This window comes from Melanerpes formicivorus, unplaced genomic scaffold (genome assembly GCF_026170545.1).
Source record: "Melanerpes formicivorus ecotype bairdi unplaced genomic scaffold, bMelFor1.0.p_v2 SCAF_22, whole genome shotgun sequence".
NCBI classification, from domain to species: domain Eukaryota; kingdom Metazoa; phylum Chordata; class Aves; order Piciformes; family Picidae; genus Melanerpes; species Melanerpes formicivorus.
In genome coordinates this window covers 11,951,274-11,971,516 of record NW_027142374.1, presented here as the reverse complement: position 1 = coordinate 11,971,516, position 20,243 = coordinate 11,951,274, and the positions used below count along the sequence as shown (strand labels likewise).

Below are 20,243 nucleotides of genomic sequence, written 5' to 3'. Positions count from 1 at the left end.
AAGTTTGGAGGACATCTGAGTATTTTTAGAACAGTATTTTTTCAGAGGAATAAGAGTATACCGCCTCTTCATTTGATTCAGAATATACACTGAATTGCACTATTTTTTTTCAGGGAAGCTCAGAGCATACAGCATGTGTGTTCTTAATATATGTGCTTTATCTGACTTTTGTCCTCTAAATTTCACTTTCCCATTGATGTTCCTCGATTTGTTTCCAAAACAACACAGTCCCCAAATCGTGCTTTAAGGCTAAATAAGATGCATCACATCAGATAAATGATGAAGGATACACGGTTGTTCATTATATACTTTACATTTTGAAAGCTATGCATACTCTGGTATATTTGCCTTCTACTTGTGGAAAAGCTATAACAAAAGCTATTTTTATTAGAATATTTAAAGTTTCTGTATTTGAGTTGAATGTATTGATGACATCTCTGAGTAGTGTGAAGTTCAGAAAAATCTAACTGTTTTTACTGTGTAAACACTACATGATGACCTATTGTGTTTGAAAAAGTGTAATATAATGGAAAGGAGCTTTTTGCACTTACATCATGACATATATACCATTCTTACCGGTGCAGTCCAATTTCTGTCTTTGAAGCTCTCTAACATAGCTCTGGGCAAACTTGAATTCTTTTTTTTTCAAGTCGACAGATGTTTGTTTTAATTCTGTTTTTATGTGGCATAGAGGTGTTTTTAATCCAACGTTTGCTGGAAAATACAACTTTAAAGTTGTGAATGAAGGCGTACAAACACAATGTTAACAGAATTCTAACTTTTTCCCTTTTCCACTTTGGTGCATGATCTGGGCTGCACTCCTGCAGCACACTGCGTGCACACAGAGCAAGTCTGTATGCCCCGCCCTGAGCTGTGGGTGCAGCAGCTGCCCCCTAAATGTGGTTGGTTCCCTGTTGTGGCTGTAATGGCCAAGAACCAAACTGGAGAAGCTTTTGAGGTGGTGAGTGAAGGGAATTGAGGAGCTAAGTGCCTTTACCGGGAGGGTTCGAAGGAGGGTGGGGATGTGAACATCAGCAGTTGTAAGGGGCCCAGTATCCAATAATGAATATCCATCTTGGAACAGTATTTTGTTTTTTTCCTTTCTGTATACTTCCATCCATGGACCTGAGAAGCCAACCTAGCACTTGTGCTGGGTTTCAACTACTTGTTCAGAAAGTTTTATTTGTTGAATGCCTTCTGGATTTGCTCATGCCTTACCCACCCCAACATCACTGTTTATGGGCGTACCCTAGAAATTATTTGCATGCTACCTCCTTTGATGTATTTTTAAAGTCTGCCTTGAGTTCAGTTTTTGTCTCAGACTGAGCATTTTGTTCCTGCTTTAGAAAGCAGGTTTTCATAACTGACCAGGAATCTGTGCACCTTAACAGCGTTAGCTGCCCTTGATGGACACCTCCACGGGACTGCTCTGGAGCTGGGTGTCATTTGTTGAGTGACAGCTTAACATCCGTCTGCCGTGTATGTGTGTGATGGGGAAAGAATAAAAGATGTCACTTTTAAGCCCTTTGCCTCTGACAAACGTTTACTGGCATACTGGAAGCGTAGTGTTCGCACATTTCCGTGGCAGCTGGCACCCGTCCATTCCATCCAGCAGCGTGGCCTCTGGGCAAGGTGCTGGGGTGTCTGGGGCCCGGGCCGGACCCCTGAAGCTGGTGCGCGGGGCGGCTGCAGCCGGGCCTTCCCCCGCCGCGCGGGGCCGCTGCCCGCCCTCACGGCGGCGCGGAGGCCTCTGGGTAAGCTCCGCCGCCAGGTGACAGCTCTCGGCCGCCGCCGGGGCCCGAGAGTGCCGGGCCGAGGCGGTAGGGTCGGGCCGGGGACCCGCGGAGGGGCGGGCGGCCGCCATCCTGCCGGCGCAGCGAGTCCCGCCGGCGGCCGGAAACATGGAGCGGGCGGCGGCGGGGCCGGCAGTGGAGGGCGGCGGTGTGAGCAGGAGACCCGTGCGGGCGGGAGGCGCGGCGGGGACGGCGTCGCGGCAGGCCAGCACGGAGACGCTGGACAGGTGAGCGGAGCCAGCGGCGAAAGGCGGGCGCGAGGGGGGGGGGGGGTGTCTCTGCTTCCCGCGCGCGGGGGGGACGCCGCGGCCTGCGCTCCCCGCGGGGCCAGGCGGCGGCGTCCCTCGCCTCGCGCCTCGGCGTAACGCAGCCCCCGGCCTTGGGGCGGCCTCCCCGCCGCCGCCCCGCGCCCCGAAACCGGCGTGGAGAGCGAAGCGGGGCTGCGGCGTGGAGCCGGCCAGCCCCGGCAGCTGCAATCTGGGGCTTTATTTTAGTCTAACCGGGCAGGCTAAGGGCAGATTTTCCTCGGCTGGGGAACTGCCTGTTGTCAAAGTTTCCTGCTTGCGGTTGTCTACTCTTAGTCATTAACGTCATCGGTTTTGCGAAGGCTGAGGCTGCCTGCAAGATTTGGGCCCAGGGTTAGGTTTTTGGGAAGTGCGCAGCTTCTCATCTTTCCAAACCCAAGCCAGACTGTTCTAGGATATGAAGTCTTTATTCCCGCTTCCCCGTCCCCTCCCTCTTCCCCCCCATTCAAGTGTGTGTTTCATTTGCAGAGCTGTAACAATCTTGGAGCGGTGCTGTGTGTCCCCGTTTAACTGTATGTGCATGTGATGGTTTGTGGCTCACTGGCAGGCTGCAGGTGAGCAGGGTTTAGTGCCAGGTGCTACCCCCTCTCCTCTGCAGACCCTGGCAGAGCAACTCCTTCCTTTGGAGGTTTCCAGCTAAAGGCAGGCTTCAGACCTGAACTGAAAAATCCTTAAACAAGGAGTAGAAACTAGTTTCACCAAGATAAAAAAATAAAGAAAAAAGGCCACTTAAAAATAAGTGTCAAGTTCCAGTCTCCATATTGTCTCTCTTTTCTGTTCGGAGAAACCTGGGAGTTCTGCATCGTTCCAGTGAAGGTGGAATGCAAATGTCCATTTCCCATCACTAAAACATCTTTGTATTCCTTATTAATGCACTCTGTCAACTTAATTTTTTTTTCTTTTTGTCCTAATCTTGTTATACCCTGGAAAGTACAAATGTCCATTTGTCATATAGTTAATTAGTTTGTTGGTGTGGTGGTACCAGGCTACAGTAATGTGTGTGACCTCAGATGAGACATAATGAGAGGAGGTGTACTAGTGGGTGTCCCACTTGACAGATGGTGATAAGTCAAGTCAGTGTGATCATCACCCTGTGGTACACTGATGCATCTTGAGACAGTGATTATAGGAGATGGGCTTGCGCTCAGATTCCTTTTCTTGCTGCTGTTAACTTTGTGGTTGTAGTGATTCCTGGTGAAGATAAGCTATAGAAAAACAATTCCTTAATTAACAAGTAACCACTTACTTGGAAACAAGCAAATTCTGAAAGAAAGGCACTAAAAACTAAGAAATGTGAGAGAAGGAGAGGTAAATGAGACCAGAAAAGGATTACTGTAGGCTGTAGCTCATGTACTCTTTTGCAAAACTTAGAAGTTTTTCTCAGTGAATCTGGACTCCAGCACTAAGCTGAGTATCTTCCTTGTTCAAGCAGTAATATCATGGGTGTGTTAGAGTAGCAAAATGATATTTTGTGATCTAGTGCTGTGTAGAACTTTGCAGGTGGGGAGAAAGCTACTAGAATTTATTAGAGAAGTTCTGAGTGAGCTTTTCAGTTCAGATATGGAGTTGTTGCATGCATCTTCACCTTGTATTTACCTGTCCTAGCAGAGCTCATGTGAGAAAAGACCTCTAGTTAAATAGTAATTGTTCATCTTACCCTGTTACCCACCCTGTTAATATCCTAATTGTGGAGCACCTATGGTGCTGGGTATGTAGCTATTCACCTCAATGTCACAGGATGCTCCCAGATTCCATAGTTTATTAATGAATACTAAAAATGCATTAACATTTTCTTTCTGTATCTGACTTCTGAACAAGCTCTAGATCTGTAGAAGAGCCCAGCTGTTTGATGAAATTTCAGTTATCCACAGCTGAGACTGCTGTGCCACTTCCCTGGCATTCTCAGGATTTCATCAGATGCTGGTACTCTTCAAAGTGTTATTTGTAAGCAGCACTAGATCAGGCAACTGTTCTCAAAATGCCTCATCAGGAATGTGGTGAATTCTCCTGTTAAGTGCTTTGTCTTTAGGATTCCTATAAACACCCTACAGTGCACAATTCCTTGTTGTAGCATGGGAAGGCCTGTTCTAAAGATTACTCAGAGTTTGTTTAATGAATAGGGGAAAAAAAAAAAGGCTAATTAGAAGTAGTCCTTTAGAAAACCTGTGTTTCCTACCTTTAGTGTTGATACAGAATGCAACACTAACACAGTATAGATTTTTAAATCCCAGCATAATTTAATGTTGAGAATTTACTGAATAATTAGGAAATAATAATAAAGGAAGTGTAAGGAGTTTCCTGTTTCTTAAAACCATCCATGGAAGGAATTTGGTCAAGTAGTAGTAAGTGTGTGAAAGATGAAAAAAATTACTCTGCATAAGGAAACATTTTACAAATTGCTAGGACCCTAACCTTGCTTTTAACCTCCTGACAGCTCTACAGCTCTGAGAAGTCCTAGTAAAATCCTTTTCCCTAATTTAATCAGCACAGTAGTTGCATTCTGCCTGCCAAGCAAGCTAATTTTTACGTTGGTGATTATTTATGGTCTTGTTTTCTGGATGTGCTCAGTTGCTGTGCTGTTCTCAAGATACATTTTGAATTGTTGCTAAATAACTTGAAATATTCTGGTTTTGTAGCCCGACTGGATCCCATGTGGAATGGTGTAAACAGCTGATAGCTGCAACCATTTCTAGTCAGATTTCAGGGTCTGTCCCATCAGAAGGTGTGTCCAGAGACTACAGGGTAAGTGATTTGAGGAATGCATTGATTTGTTTAAGGTAAAACAGTGAATGATCATGAAAGTCCTTGCTACCTTGATTATCAGGTGGTGAGTACTTAGGAAATTGCTGAATGTTTCAGAACTAGAAACATCTCATTATGCGTAGGAGTCTTTTGAATAAGCTTCGTGGTTTCCTCTGTATTTGGAATAGTGGCATTGAAGTCTACAGAACAAAAGTTAAGAGAGAGGTGAAAGGAAAATTAAAAGTCAATGTTTTGAATAAAATGTCAAAAGTGAGTTGTCTTTTCTTTTGATTACTACGTAGGAAAATTTTTGTTAGGTACGTTTAGAGGTTGAAATAGTTTCTAGTGTGTGTCTTTCATAGTGCAGAATAGAGCTCTCCAGGTAAATGCATGTCATTGTTACTCTGCAAAGAACATAAATGACTATCCTTTTTCATGGGGTTTCACCAGGAGAGAAAGTATTTCACTTCAAACAAACAAACAAATCATGTTTTCCATTCCCTCCCAGCAGCATTGTTGTCACTCAGGCAATGATTGCACAGGATTAACACCTTACAGGTTCCATTATGCTTTTTGACCCCTATTCTTTCAGCTTATTTGCTGTTGCCATTATGGAGCCAGACAAGTGAGCTATTGAGTAGAGTATATGTAGTTTTACTTCTCATACAAATTGTTAGAAATCATCTGTCTTTCATGTCCCTTTAAGACACCCAGACTGTTGCTACCTAGATCCCTTTTTTTCCTTCCTGTATTTGGAAACATCTTCATTTTGCATGATCTTCATGCAAAATGGTCAGATGAAGATGCTGCCTTCTTTTTGGTTTTACTATATTTCAAATTATTTTCTAATATGCTCTGTTACTAAAAAGTTTGCTGTCCAGACAGCAGGTCATATTCAGCCCAAGCCTAAAAGATGTATCTGCAAAACGTTTTTGACCGTAGTCTACTTAAAAATTCCCCTCACAGAGTTTCATGCTATTGGCACAGTCAGCAGCTTATACTCATAAAAAAGTACAGCTCTTCCCTACAGTGGCAGCTGAATTGGAAATGCTTACTTCAGGTCAAGGCTAACATCTTTGATAAAACATTGAGGGAAGCCTTGCATTACAGCTGTCGATGTTGTATTTGCCCTGTAGATCAAGGACTTGATTATAGTGAAACCCAAGTGTGTAAGGTTGGTGTTCAGATCCCTGAGTCAGAATGCATTCTCTTGGAATAAAGAGAGCTTTTTAATTCTAAATGACCTCCTTCTCCATACCAAAGACTATCTTAAAACAACTTAGGAACTTGAGGTGGGGCCAGATGTGCGTGTTTGCTTCTGGAACTCATCAGTAGGTTTACCAGGAACTCATTTCTTTATTCTTTTTTTCACCCTTTTCATAATGTTCTAAACCATATTTTTGCAAAACCAGATAAACATATGGATTCCTGTATCTTATGGTGCTACTTATGTTACTCTCTTTAACTACTCTCACCAGAATGTAACTTAGAGAGTGCAGAAGCAAAGGGATTGCAAATGAAATCGCCAAAACTGTAGAGTGCTGAATGTTCTTGCTTGCTAAACCTGCAAGAACATGATCTTACTCTGAGTTTGAACTCTGGAGAATATTCTTGAATGAGAGTTTCATACCAATGAAACTCACTTAGGTAGAGTTAGCTAAGTGTAGACGTCTTCAGAAATAACCTCGAGGAGAGTTGTGACTAACCTTGTTACTCCATTTGAATCTAAAAGATAGGGTGGTTATACTTCATGGCTGTTGTTGTAGGCTCATTGTCCTCCACACAGAGATATTACCAGAGTTTTTCTTCTCTTTCCACAATAGCACATTGTAAATGGATAAAAGGGTGGTTAGGAATGAGTATTTCAGAAGAGCTTGGCATTTGTTGCATTATTAAAATGAAGTGGCTAGATTGTTTTTACATCAAAACCATTCTGCAAATGAGAGTTACTAGAGCTGCGCAGTTTCGTTTTGTCCTTTCAAAATCCGGCTATAATTAAAAGGTTTGGAAGTAGAGTTCTTCTGAAAATCTGATGAAGTACAATGTAATGTCTTTAACAAACCAACTCCATGAGTTTTGTTGGGTAACATTTTATATTTTAACTAACAGGTGTACAGGAGGCCTGTTATACGGGTAAGATTACCTTTGGCTAGCAGCGGAACGGCCTCCTACCTGTTTGTCCTTTGTGCTGTGTGAGATCTTGGTGTGTCGAGCGTTCTTCTTTACTTCATTAATGGTTTTTATGAAGCAGTCAGACCATTTTGCTATGCAGTGCAACAGCTTTTCTGCCATAGAAATGCTTTATCTAGACGACAATGTTTTTGTGGGCAATAAAAGTCAGTGTGTAAGAGAGCAGTATTTTAAAATTATGTTATGAATGTGCTGTACTAACTTCAGTTTTATTACATCAGTTTTGACAAAAGGGATGCTTGCAACTGGGCCTTACATGCTTTGGACTACAGAGTGCAGAATTAGCAGCTCTAATGTGTTATCTATGCTAAAGAATATTAGTGGTTACGTCTTTGTCTATCCTGTTTAAACAAGATACCAATTCATGCTTGCCTTTGTACGTGCTTTACCTTAATTGTTACCACCCTGTGGTAGGATTGAAAGTTAGGTTTAAAATTAGGCACTAGTGCAATGACCTGCATCTTTTTAATGATCGTTTTGAGACTGGGCCTTGCCCATTGTTCATTGGAGATACAAAAAAAAGCGTGCCTTGTTTTCTTCTCTCTCTCTCACTCTCTTAGCAACATTTATGGAGTGAGAAATGATCTGGATAGTGTTCTGACATTGTTCATGAAATGCTTTTATTCAAACAAAGACTTCTTGTTCGGTCTTAAACCAAGAGATGAGGTCTGAAAGATTTCTTTTTCTCATCTGTTGTTTACATATTGGAAAATAATTTTAGTCCAACCACACAAATCCACAAGCTGAGTTCTATTTATTTATTTTTTTTTAATAGATAGCTCTTGAAATAATTGGTCTGGGTTGAGTAACAAAAAATGTATTGTTTTCATTCAGTTTTCCACAGTTGCTTGGTCTTTGGTCTTTGAATGATCTGCTGTGCTTCTCATTTATTACAAATCTTATGGTGTATTTGTTGGTTATCCTGGTTTCCTTCCAGAGATCACAGTGTGTACTTTGCTCTCATTTCAGAAACAGCACTTTCATGGATTTGCATTTAAGTAATTTCTATTTATCAGAACCCCCACCAATATATATATGTTAGGAGTCCTTTATAATTTGAAAGGAATTTTTTATTGATTTGAAGTCCTTTAGAATTCAAATTATCTGAAGAAACGTGAAGTCCTCCTTCTAAGTTTTTGGTTTTTGAAGGTTCTACAGAAATGCTGTAAAAAGGAAAAATAACTTTAGGAAACATTTGTAAATGTAGTCTGAGGCTGGTTTTGCAGTTGATCAAGTGAAAAGTTCTTTGCATGTCAACTGGGAATAATAGAGTGTCGTGAACACAACTTCCCTCTAGTTAATAGGGAAGAACAATTTTGGCTGAACATATTAAAACAATTACTTCATATAACCCTATGACATTTGTGCTTCTTTCTGGAGTGCACAGGGACCTTATGTTTATTAAAGAGATTCAATTAATATTCAGGATTTGCTGCCAATATGATGCAAAAGTAAACTAGCATAAAAATGTGAATTGTTTGCATATTTTCCTACAAGGAGTGATTTCGAGTTCTGTAAACTTCCTAACTGTTACCCACAACAATCCAGAAATTGCTGGAAAAACATCTGAAACCATGTGAAAACTGAAAGTTCAATTAAACATGTTTTACACAGTAAAGTCTTTTTTTTTTTAATTGTCTAGATGCTTCTATCTGATGTCAACCTACTTTTTCCTTGAAAGATTGCATGAGTTTTCCCCTAATGCTGCCATTGCAAGCTGTACTCAATTTCGTCTATTGATAAGCATGTGGCATACTTCGGATTCATTTTCTTCGCTCTATGGTTGTTTGTCTTAAAAAGACAGTACATACTTTCATGTTCTTATCTACCAGCACTGACTCTTTTGTGAAAAAAGGGAGTACATTTTTCATTTTGTGTTCTGCCAAATAAAATTAAAAGTAGAGTGCTAAGAGCTTGAATTCCCTTCTGTGGAGAGTAGCTTGTGCCAGGAGTGGCAGATTTTGAATAGCTAAGCTGGAGTTTTAAGTATATGCTGTCCTTTTAAGGAAAGGAAAGTAAAAATAGGGCAACAAGAAAGAAAAGATTCTAGCCTTTCACCTGTTGTCTGCATGTTTTTTCCTGTTCTCTCTTGCCCTACTGCTGCCTCATGCAATGCAGGAGATTCAGGATGGACACAATGGCTATCATTCTGAAGCAGAACCCGATCAGGTGGCAAGTTTTACTCATCTTTCATTCATTAACTGTGTAGCAAGGTACTATATATTAGTACTTGTACAGTACAGACATTCTCATGCAAGAGAATCCATAGAAGTAATTTAGTGTATTAACACTTTTTTGCTAGGTAGGGTTTTCTTGTAGTATCATGTAGTCTAAAATATGTTTCTGCACATAAGCCCCTGTCTGACAGAGCACATCCATCCTACCAAGTTTGTAAGTGTTGGCTAATTCTCTGCACATCATCTTTTGTCATTGGATGCTGTTAGCTTTCAAGAAAATCTAAAATCATAGATCAATTGAAATATCTTTAGAAATTATTCATCAATGAGGGCTTGGGTAGTTTAGAGGCAAACTGATCACATCTGTAATACAAGGGAAGAGTTATTTGTTTACTGTAACATAGCCCATTATAATTATTCCCACTTCAGGATGTAAAAAATTTAAACTTAATAACTCATCACATGGACTTGAGAGAGATCACTTTCTCACATGGTCCTTAAAAGTCTTGCAAGCCCATTTATTCTTCATTAAAAATCTTCAGTACATTGTAACTGCCAACAAAGAACCCAAAGAATCAATCTTGTATCATTCAAGAATGAAGCCATTTACCTCAATGAATATGTATGGCAGTAGCCTTTATATTAAATTGCTAATTGTTCTTCTGTATTTCATTATTACTTCCTTCATGATCTAATCTGGATCCAAAATTTCTGTAATAGACCTCCTCCATAACCCTTGGTGATGTCAGTAGGGTACCGATTGAAAGAGCATCATGGGGTGCTTCTGACTTCTTGCTGTCAAAAATAGAAAGTTAAAAAAATGTTAAGTGTATAAAGCTTCTGCCATAGAATTCTCACAGGAAGTACTCAAATACTAAGTAAACAAGTATGAATAGGGGGGAAAAAAAAGTTACTGTGAGCTTTAAAACACTTTTAAGTAGATAAAGTACCCCAAATAACACTGGCATGTAGCAAAAGGCTAACAAACTAGCAATTATAAATTTGGGCTGATCTTCTTGTTCTCATTTTTGTAAGCTTTATGTAGCTAGCACGTGGATCTAATGTTTGCATAAATGCTTTAATACTAATACGTTGCTAACTTGCATGTCTGTGTTACAATACTGGATTTTGTGTGCGGCTCTTTGGTTTTTTTACTCTGGTACTGTTTAATACAGTTGTGCCTTGTAAAAAACAAAAAAAAAAGATACACTTCTTGTGTTCAGTAATCTGGTAGTAACAGTACTTTGCATCAAAATGTATTGATGTAGTGCAGATGGAAAGTGAGATTTACTCATGGTTTTGGATTTCTGCCAGGCACTGCGGGATGGAAACAAGCTCGCGCAGATGGAAGAGGCTCCGCTTTTTCCTGGAGAATCAATCAAAGTGATTGGTAAGCATACTATGGAATGTTACACTGAATGCTATTAAATGGCTAGTTTATTTAAAGAAACAAATGTTATTTCCTTTTCACTCTTATTATTTTATTGCCACTTTAGCATAGCTAATGTGATGTGAATTTCTTTTCTCTTAAATCCAAATGTAAGAAAGAGAAATTGGTTTCAGAGGATGACTGTTCACATATGTGACTGTTCACATATGTGACTGTTCACATGTGTGACTGTTCTTTGTTTCAAGGGTTAATGTGGTCCATATAGCTGTGTTAGTAGTATGTCTGCTTGTAGATTGAAAAGCCTCAAAATTGTGGTATCAGAGAAGATGAAGATATGGAAAACGTCTGTCCGGTTCTTAATGAGATTTGTTTTGCTTTAGCTTGTGTCAGCAATCTCTGCATTAGCAGTGCAGTAGTTGGCTAGAGAAGAGTTCTAGCACTTCCCAATACAAGTGAAAATGAGGTATGGGCATATAACTGAACTACTTGGAGCTCAGTTGCAGTGACTGCCTATTTGGATGCTCTCTCTGAGGTGAGTGTGGGTGCTATACACCTCAGGGCAGGGACCAGAGCTGCCAGCAGCTAGGAATACCAGCAGTTACTTTGCTACCTGCCTGCCCTTACAGCAGCCCGTGTTAGCTGATCCTTGCCTCAGTTGCTCAGCAGTTGCTGAGCAGCAGTGGGACTTGAGGAATTTGATTGTTTTCATTGTTGAGGTAAAGACAGCTCTTTCAGTCCTGACAGTGTCTGAGGGGCAGGCATTCCTGTTGAGGTCAGGCATCAAAATCTTACAGAGCTGCAAAATTCTTGCTGTTTAAAAGTGGATGTAGATTTGTATGGAACAAATGTGTATAATGGTAAAATTGGTCTGTTTTATTGGTCTGTTTTCCAGCTAAAGATGTTATGTATATCTGTCCATTCATGGGAGCAGTCAGTGGTACACTAACAGTGACAGACTTCAGGATGTTTATCAAAAGTGTTGAAAGGGTAAGACTTTGCTATCTGATTGCATATTGTTTCAGGTGGGGATGTTGCTGAAGTAGGTTTCACCAAGTGACAAATTTGGTATGAGTTGTAGTTGACTGCAGTGAAATGTACATGAAAAATCTTAGGTTGTGTTCCTCCTAATGTAACCATGTTCTTTTCTTTTGTATACAAAACTCAGGACCCACCTTTTGTTGTTGATGTTCCCCTTGGAGTCATAAATAGAGTTGAAAAAATTGGAGTACAGAGCCATGGAGACAACTCGTGTGGTATAGAAATAGTTTGCAAGGTATGGCATGGTAGAGATTTGTTCATACTGAAGTATTTTCATTTCATATTTCTGCAAGGGGAATCTGTATACACTTGCTGGTTTTCTGTCTGATCAGTTCCCTCTATTTGAACCCTCCTTCATTTAGATAATTTTTTTCAATTCCTCTTATGATACTTAGTCTTAAACACTTCTGCCTTTTCTCTCAAGTGGATTCATAGGAAAAGTGGCTATTTTTATGTCTAGCAACTGTAGTGATGCTCTTAGTCACCATATGAATGCTTACAGAACTCTAATGTGGGTTAGATTGTGTTAGTGACTTAGTGCTTCGTATGTGCCTTCCTTCAATCCAATTTCTTACCACTGTTTTTCCCCCTTAATTCATCACAGAGTAAAACAGTGCCGCTTGTTTTTGATAGGATATGAGAAATCTGCGGCTGGCCTATAAGCAGGAGGAGCAGAACAGGCTGGAGATTTTTGAAAACCTTGTAATACGTGCATTTCCTGTTTCGAACGGGCTGGTAAGTCTTAAGGTGCAGAAAAGGCTGTCACTGGCTCTTCCTCATTTTTGGAAGATGTGGGTGGGGGAAATACAAGGTCTGTATAAGAGGCATTGAAATGTTGATCGTTAAAATCTGTTACAGAGCAGGCGAGCTGCTCTGACTCCGCTTCTGTTCTGCATTAGTTCATAAAACTCTACTCTGTGGCCTGCTATCAGTGAAGTTAATTTGTACATAGCCCCTGAGGTCTAGATTTGCCTAATGTTGCTGATTAAAAATGTGTATGTATTGACTCTTACTTTCTGCAGTAGATAATTCAGACTTGAAGTTCTGTCTGAAACCACAGATGGGTACAGTTAGTCATCTTACTAGTTAGCTGCAGAATGTTATTTCGGTTGCTTGTACTGCTTGGGGGGTAGGAGACCAATTTCCTCATCCTGGTTGTGCCATCGATGTGTTGTGTGATAGCTGGCAAGTAACATCAACTCTGTCCCCTACCTTGATTTCATTAATTGCATAGCATGTACTTGAAGGAGAAAACATGCCTTGCAGTTTCTTTCTAGCACAGTGTGGTCCACTCATGACCGAAGGTTTTATGTGTGCTGTTAAAGAGTTTTACAGGTGTTAAATATGCAGTACTAGAAAGGTCACTGTTTTGGAGCTTATTGTGCATTACACCCCATCAGATGGTAATTTAGGCTTTTGCTTTGCTGTTCTTAGCCTCTTTTTGCATTCAGCTATAAAGAAAAGTTTGCTGTTAATGGCTGGAAAGTGTATGATCCAATGGCAGAATATAAGAGGCAGGTAAGTTACATGAGTATTTGCTGTATTTATTTTTTTTCCTCACATTTCCCCCAAAGCCATTCAAACAAGAAAAAATATTTTCAACTCTAGCTACACTCACAGACTGTCTAGCTCCCAAGTTTAGATACTAAAATGCCTAGTGGCTTGACTGTGGGAGTGTTGAGCACCTGCTAAATTTGATGGAGATAGCAGGTGCTGAGTACTTGGGCAGAGTGGTCTTTCTTAACATGCATTCTTAAATACACATTTTCAGAGTGCTGTTGCTGGAAAATACAGGCTTTGAAAACTTTGGGTTTGAATAAGTGTCATTAAGTAGAAGGGTGAGTGTAGTTTACCATTGTAAATCTGCAGTTTCCTAGTTAGCAAAGTATTTTTATTTCACTATATGAGCACTTTCTAACTTAGTATGCAGTTTATTCCAGTTAGTATTTTGCATATAATTGTTGAAGGCAATAAAATAGGGAAGACTTTTAATGTTTTGGTTTATGGTTCAACATGAAGACCTACATTTTACAGCTTATTTAGAAGAAAAATGAATGCACAGTTTTATTAAGCAAGTACAGAGCATATAAACATTTTCATCAGCCTAAACTCAGATTTGTTAAGGTCTAACCTGAAAAATACAAACATTTTCTTACATTCATGCAGGGCTTGCCCAATGAGAGTTGGAAAATATCCAAAATTAACAGCACCTATGAGCTTTGTGATACATATCCTGCAGTTCTCGTTGTGCCAACCAGTGTAAAGGATGATGACCTCACAAAGGTGGCTGCATTTAGAGCAAAAGGCAGAGTTCCAGTAAGTGAAACTTTGACAAGGAGATGCAAGTACTCTACACAATGGCAGCTTATATATAAGCTACAATTTCTTAAAATGTCTTAAGACTTTCTGAGAATTTCATAAAATTCTCAGAGTACTTTGAGATGTTTGCAATCACTTTGTATTTCAAGCTCAGATTTGGACTGAGCAGTGCTAGTGTGCCATCATTATGGTTTTGCACCAGCTTGCACTTAATTTTGCATTTATTAGCCAGGAAACAATGCCATGCAGGCAGTGTGGTTGTTTAATTGCACCCTGGTCTGCTGCTTTTATAGTGGTATAGTAAACTAACATGATTTTCTTTCCCTACAGGTTTTATCCTGGATTCATCCTGAAAGCCAAGCAACAATAACACGATGCAGTCAGCCCTCAGTAGGCCCAAATGATAAGCGTTGCAAAGAAGATGAAAAGTATTTGCAGACAATCATGGATGCCAATGCTCAGTCACATAAACTTATCATCTTTGATGCCAGACAGAACAGTGTTGCAGATACAAACAAGGTAGATTGGAGTCAAAACTAGCATTAGAAGTTCTGTGCTACAAGTCTGAAGACTGAGTAAGAGATGAGTATGAGAACTTGATGTGAAAAACAGATAACAAAGGGTCTCTAAAGAGGGGTTGAGAAGGAAGGTAAGTTGCTTGTTGCTTAGCCTGGAGAAGAGGAAGCTCAGGGGAGACCTTAGTGCTGTCTACAACTACCTGAAGGGAAGTTGTAGGCAGGCAGGGGCTGGTCTCTTCTCCCAGGCAACCAGCACCAGAACAAGAGGACACAGTCTCAAACTACACCAGGGGAGGTTTAGACTGGATGTTAGGAAGAAATTCTTCATAGAGAGAGTGATTGTCCATTGGAATGGGCTGCCCAGGGAGGTGGTGGAGTCGCCATCATTGGAGGTGTTTGGGAGGAGAGCTGATGGGGTGCTTGGTCGCATGGTTTAGTTGATTAGATGGTGTTGGATGATGGGTTGAACGCGATGATCTTGAAAGTCTCTTCCAACCTGGTTTATTCTATTCTATTCTATTCTGTTTTGGAAAGTCCCATCAAGAATTGAAGGCAGCATGAAGGCGTAACAGAAATGATGTGGTAAAGCCCATGGAAGACTGGAGGCTTCAGTAATAAAAGGGGGAGGGTGTGTATGTGTATTATCAAATGAAGCCTATTAGAATTAGAATTTTTTTTTCACCTACAAAAAATACTGTAGTGCTTTGTAGAAAGCAAAAGCCAAAAATACATTATTAGTGCTGAGAAACACTTTCTCAGAAAGTTCTGAAACTTGACCAAAATAGTACTATATACACGAACGTCTTCTACATGTTCTTTTCTTTGGGTTTTTTTTCACTTTTTGAATGACAGGCAAAAGGTGGAGGATATGAAAGTGAAAGTGCCTACCCAAATGCAGAGCTGGTCTTTCTGGAAATTCACAACATCCATGTGATGAGAGAATCCCTGCGTAAGCTGAAAGAAATAGTTTATCCTACTATCGATGAGACCCGGTGGCTGTCAAATGTGGACTCAACGCATTGGCTGGAATACATAAGGGTAAAACACTTCTGATGAGAGAAACTATTTGGTTTGTTTTAAGTTGTGTTTTTAACTTGCATTTCTGAAAATACTACTGGTCGATGGTAGGCTGAACATGAGCCTGCAGTGTGCCCAGGCAGCCAAGAAGGGCCAATGGCATCCTGGCCTGCATCAAGAACAGTGTGGCCAGCAGGAGCAGGGAGGTCATTCTGCCCCTGTACACTGTACTGGTTAGGCCGCACCTCGAGTACTGTGTCCAGTTCTGGGCCCCTCAGTTTAGGAAGGATGTTGACTTGCTGGAGCGTGTCCAGAGAAGGGCAACGAAGTTGGTGAGGGGTTTGGAACACAAGCCCTATGAGGAAAGACTGAGGGAGCTGGGATTGCTTAGCCTGGAGAGGAGGAGACTCAGGGGTGACCTTATCACTCTCTACAACTACCTGAAGGGAGGTTGTAGACAGGCGGATGTTGATCTCTTCTCCCAGGCAGCCAGTACCAGAACAAGAGGACACAGTCTCAAACTGCACCAGGGGAGGTTTAGGTTGGATGTTAGAAAGAAGTTCTATACAGAGAGAGTGATTGCCCATTGGAATGGGCTGCCTGGGGAGGTGGTGGAGTCGCCGTCATTGGAGGTGTTCAGGAGGAGACTTGATGGGGTGCTTGGTGCCATGGGTTAGTTGTTTGGGTGGGTTGGATTGGTTGAAGGGTTGGACACGATGATCTTGAAGGTCTCTTCCAACCTGGTTTATTCTATTCTATATTCTATATATTCTAAAATAATAAGTTTAACAGATCTATCTTGTTTAAAACAAATAAAGGAAAGAAAGAGGTTTTAAATGGTCACTTAGAACACAGCATTTTGAGCATTCCATAAGAAGTTTGTATTTCCACTTTTGTATGTTGGTAGGTAATGAGTTAATTCCTGATAGCGTAGGATCATATTTAGTGTTGGACAATGTTTTATTTTCTTGAGAGGGAATGTTTGTGAGCAGTCCAGGGTTATCCCTGCTTTTTGGAAGAATGCCCTGGGAACTTCAGATTTTATCTGAGCAGCTGCCAAAAGGACTTGACTGTAAATTCTACAGTCTTTCTCATCCTTCCCTCCTTCAATGCAGTGTTTGGTGTTCATGTGTTGGGCACCTACATTTTCATGGGCTGTTTATAGTCAGTGCTTTACTGGGTTATAATCTGCTCTGTTATTTGGCATAATACTAAAATAAATCACCACCATACTGAGTTTTGCAGTCTGCTGCACTAATCTATGAAATGTTTTAAAACAGATTATTTCATTACCCTGTTTATTATAAGTATGGATGAAGTGGCATTTGTTTTATTATCAGCTGGCTCAAATGTCACTCATGCAAAACGTCTTTGAGATTGTTCATTCCTTTGACCCTTTCCTGGTAACTAGTGCTTGCTAACTGCTGTGGGAGAACCAGCAGAGGGAGCAAATGCTTAAATTAAGAACTAAATAAATGTAATGGTCTTTTGGGAACAGGTTAATTTCCTTATTCACTAGAAGTGGGACTGTTTCAAACAGCTTTGGGAATCTGCATATCTGGAAACTTTTTTTTTTTATCAGCCATGGTCTTAAGTACAAAAATCTGGTTTTAAAAATGGAATTGTTTGAGCCAGTGGTCACCTTTCATTGATGTTGTCTTCGGTGGGGTTCCTGAGCTTAGCCAATGTCAGAAGGGCACTTTGATACCACTGCTGCACAGATGACAAGAGCAGAGCAGTTTGTGCTTATATCCAAGACTTGCACACCTTCCTTGCCTATTCAGTTTGGCTTGGAATACAGGTTAACAAATTCACGTCTTTGCTTGAGCACAGCTTCTGTTTTCTGGGCTTGGACCAGTGTGATTATATCCCAGTTTAATGAAATGCATTACTGGAACTTCACCTTCCTAGCTCTGGGCACACAGAACATTTTGATGATGGTCCAGGACTGTCCAGAGAGGCACCAGTAACTTTTTGTCTGGGTGAAGATGGCAGTTAACAGCAGGAGTCACTTGATGCTTTTTTGTACACCCAGGATGTGGTGCCCTCCTCACATCCCTCCCCCTCAGAGTATTTTCTGTCTTTCAGGGTAGAAGTAGTGTTTAGTAATTATTTTTAAACCAATTCTCATTTTTGAACCAATCTAAAATAATTCATTAGGAGCCCTAAGTGAAATACTGTGTTGGTTGCTAAGCTTTGAAACATTTTCAGCTTTACTCCCTCATCTGCATTCTGTTTAGGACAATTTAGAGCAGGCTATTTTATACAGATTCATTTTCTGCTTTTATCAAAGACCAAACTGTTTTAATATTTGCACTTTTTCAGTGCAGTAGAGCTTTGTAGCTAAAGTAGTTGGTGATTAATGAGTTCAGGCCACAAGCTCTGTTCTCCCATAGAAGCTTTTATATTGTTTTCTGCTATTTCCATCCTGGCACCCTTCAGTTTTGCCATAAATAATACAGTCAATGAAAGATACAGTCAATGAAAATTGTCTCTAAAGCATGGTTCTTGAAATAGCTTTGAAGACTGGTCTTGTGCACAGCTGCTTCAGTGGATGCTGGCTTTCTTGCTTCCCAGAAGATGTTTTTACGTGCCTGGGAAGGGAAGAATACAAATGTTTTGCAAGATTCCATTTTCTGATGTTGTGAGCTGCAGCACAGGAATTTGTCTTGCGGTCCCATTCTAGTGCTTGTTTTCTTCACGTATTTTGCAGTGCCACAGTAGGCCATGTTGCAGAGAGAAATCTTCACAGGAGAGAGGCTGTCCAGGTTTTAAAAAACTGCAGAGTGGCATAAGAGAACAAGAGAGGGAGTTTGTGGGGTAGAAGGGTAACAAATTCACACAGGTGATCTCAGCCCTGTGCCACATCTATCTTAACGCTCTCCAGCGTGCTTCTGAGTCCAGGCTGTTAGGTGTCCTCATGGCTCGAATACAACATCCATTTCATTCACCAGCACAGTGGCACAGGCTCCCAGCCAGGGGTTTCTGTGTTTGTGTTGTGCTTTTTATTTAGATTAGCTGGATAGTTTGCCCTTCTCCAAACTTAGTATTTGACAACTGAAAACTGAGGAAGAGTGATTGATTACTGTGAAATTGAGCATTCCAAACACTGACCTTTGAGCCTTTGGCGTAGCTTGCAGTATTTGTGTCTTTTCATCGTGACACAGAGTTTCAGTTTTGATTTGGAGAAGGGATTCCCAGGTTTTTTACCATGTGCTGGGAGAGCTGTTGGGGACTGTCTTCTGGACAACAGTTCTTTTTATCTCTAGGAGTATGCATACCACCATTTGGAAATCCCTCATTTAAAGCAGTGTCATCCAGGCGCTTAGCTAATTTGAAACTTTAAAATATGTTAGCACTAAGAGTAAAAGCTTGTAGCTGGTTTTGATTTTGGTAGAGTTTTGGTTAGTGTTTAATATGCTTTGTTTTTCTGTTTCTTTAAGATGCTTCTTGCTGGGGCAGTGAGAATTGCAGATAAAATTGAATCTGGTAAAACTTCTGTAGTGGTTCACTGCAGCGATGGCTGGGACAGAACAGCGCAGCTGACGGCGCTGGCTATGCTCATGCTGGACAGCTATTACAGAACCATTAAAGGCTTTGAAGTCCTTATAGAGAAAGAATGGATCAGTTTTGGACACCGATTTGCAATGGTAAGCTAAAAGATTTAATATGCAATTTGTCACCTTCAAGGCCTTTTATTTTGAATAGCATCTTTTCTCACAATGCTCTGCTGCATTATCGTTATCATTGCTGGTGTCCTTATTTGAATGGTGTGAGTGTGTCAGGGAACTGAGACCTGTTCTTTTTGGACAGGAAATCTGTGAGAGAGATATAATATGAATTAAGGAAGGATTAAGTGGCTTGAACATAATGGTAAAATGAATGAATTAATTAATGTTTCTTTTACAAGGAATAGGGATTGCAGTACATTGCTTCATCTTTAACAATCTTATGAATGGAGAAAGAGGGAAAACAAGGTGTCTAGAAGTTTAAATTGCTGGAACCATGCTGCTGATTTCATAGTTTCATAGTTTCATAGTTTCATTCAGGGTTGGAAGGGACCACAAGGATCATCTAGTTCCAACCCCCCTGCCATGGGCAGGGACACCCCACACTAGATCAGGCTGGACAGAGCCTCATCCAGCCTGCTCTTAAACACCCCCAGGGACGGGGCCTCGACCACCTCCCTGGACAACCCATTCCAGGGTTTCACCACTCTCATGGTGAAGAACCTCCTCCTCACATCCAGCCTGAATCTCCCCACCTCCAGCTTCATTCCATTCCCCCTAGTCCTATCACTACCTGATATCCTGAGAAGTCCTTCCCCTGCCTTCCTGTAGGCCCCCTTCAGATACTGGAAGGCGACAATTAGGTCACCTCGGAGCCTTCTCTTCTGCAGACTGTACAGCCCCAACTCCTTCAGTCTGTCCTCATAGGAGAGGTGCTCCAGCCCTCTGATCATCCTCGTGGCCCTTCTCTGGACACGCTCCAGCACCTCCACATCCCTCTTGTAATAGGGGCTCCAGAACTGGACACAGTACTCCAGGTGGGGTCTCACCAGGGCTGAGTAGAGGGGGAGGATCACCTCCCTCGACCTGCTAGCCACACTTCTCCTGATGCAGCCCAGGATCTGATTGGCTTTGCGGGCTGCAAGTGCACACTGAGAGCTCATGTTGAGCTTTTTGTCCACCAGCACCCCCAAGTCTCTCTCCTCAGGGCTATCCTCCAGCCAGTCACTGCCCAGCCTGTATTTG

General features: G+C 41.2%; 1 protein-coding gene across 4 annotated transcripts in view; it reads left to right on the top strand.

Moving 5' to 3' along the window:
* The first annotated feature begins 1,761 nt into the window (after nt 1-1,761).
* MTMR1 (myotubularin related protein 1) overlaps nt 1,762-20,243 on the top strand; it is a 45,974-nt gene continuing 27,492 nt past the window's right edge. The window contains exons 1-13 of one of the 4 annotated variants that reach the window (XM_068152183.1): nt 1,762-2,020; nt 4,735-4,840; nt 6,950-6,973; nt 9,149-9,199; nt 10,522-10,597; nt 11,490-11,584; nt 11,763-11,870; nt 12,269-12,370; nt 13,070-13,153; nt 13,802-13,951; nt 14,285-14,473; nt 15,325-15,510; nt 18,933-19,139. In XM_068152183.1, coding sequence (XP_068008284.1) covers nt 1,902-2,020; nt 4,735-4,840; nt 6,950-6,973; nt 9,149-9,199; nt 10,522-10,597; nt 11,490-11,584; nt 11,763-11,870; nt 12,269-12,370; nt 13,070-13,153; nt 13,802-13,951; nt 14,285-14,473; nt 15,325-15,510; nt 18,933-19,139 — 1,497 coding nt within the window. In that variant the 5' untranslated portion in view covers nt 1,762-1,901. The remainder of the gene's footprint in view (nt 2,021-4,734; nt 4,841-6,949; nt 6,974-9,148; nt 9,200-10,521; nt 10,598-11,489; nt 11,585-11,762; nt 11,871-12,268; nt 12,371-13,069; nt 13,154-13,801; nt 13,952-14,284; nt 14,474-15,324; nt 15,511-18,932; nt 19,140-20,243) is intronic. The other 3 variants (XM_068152184.1, XM_068152185.1, XM_068152187.1) reach the window with 3 other exon arrangements.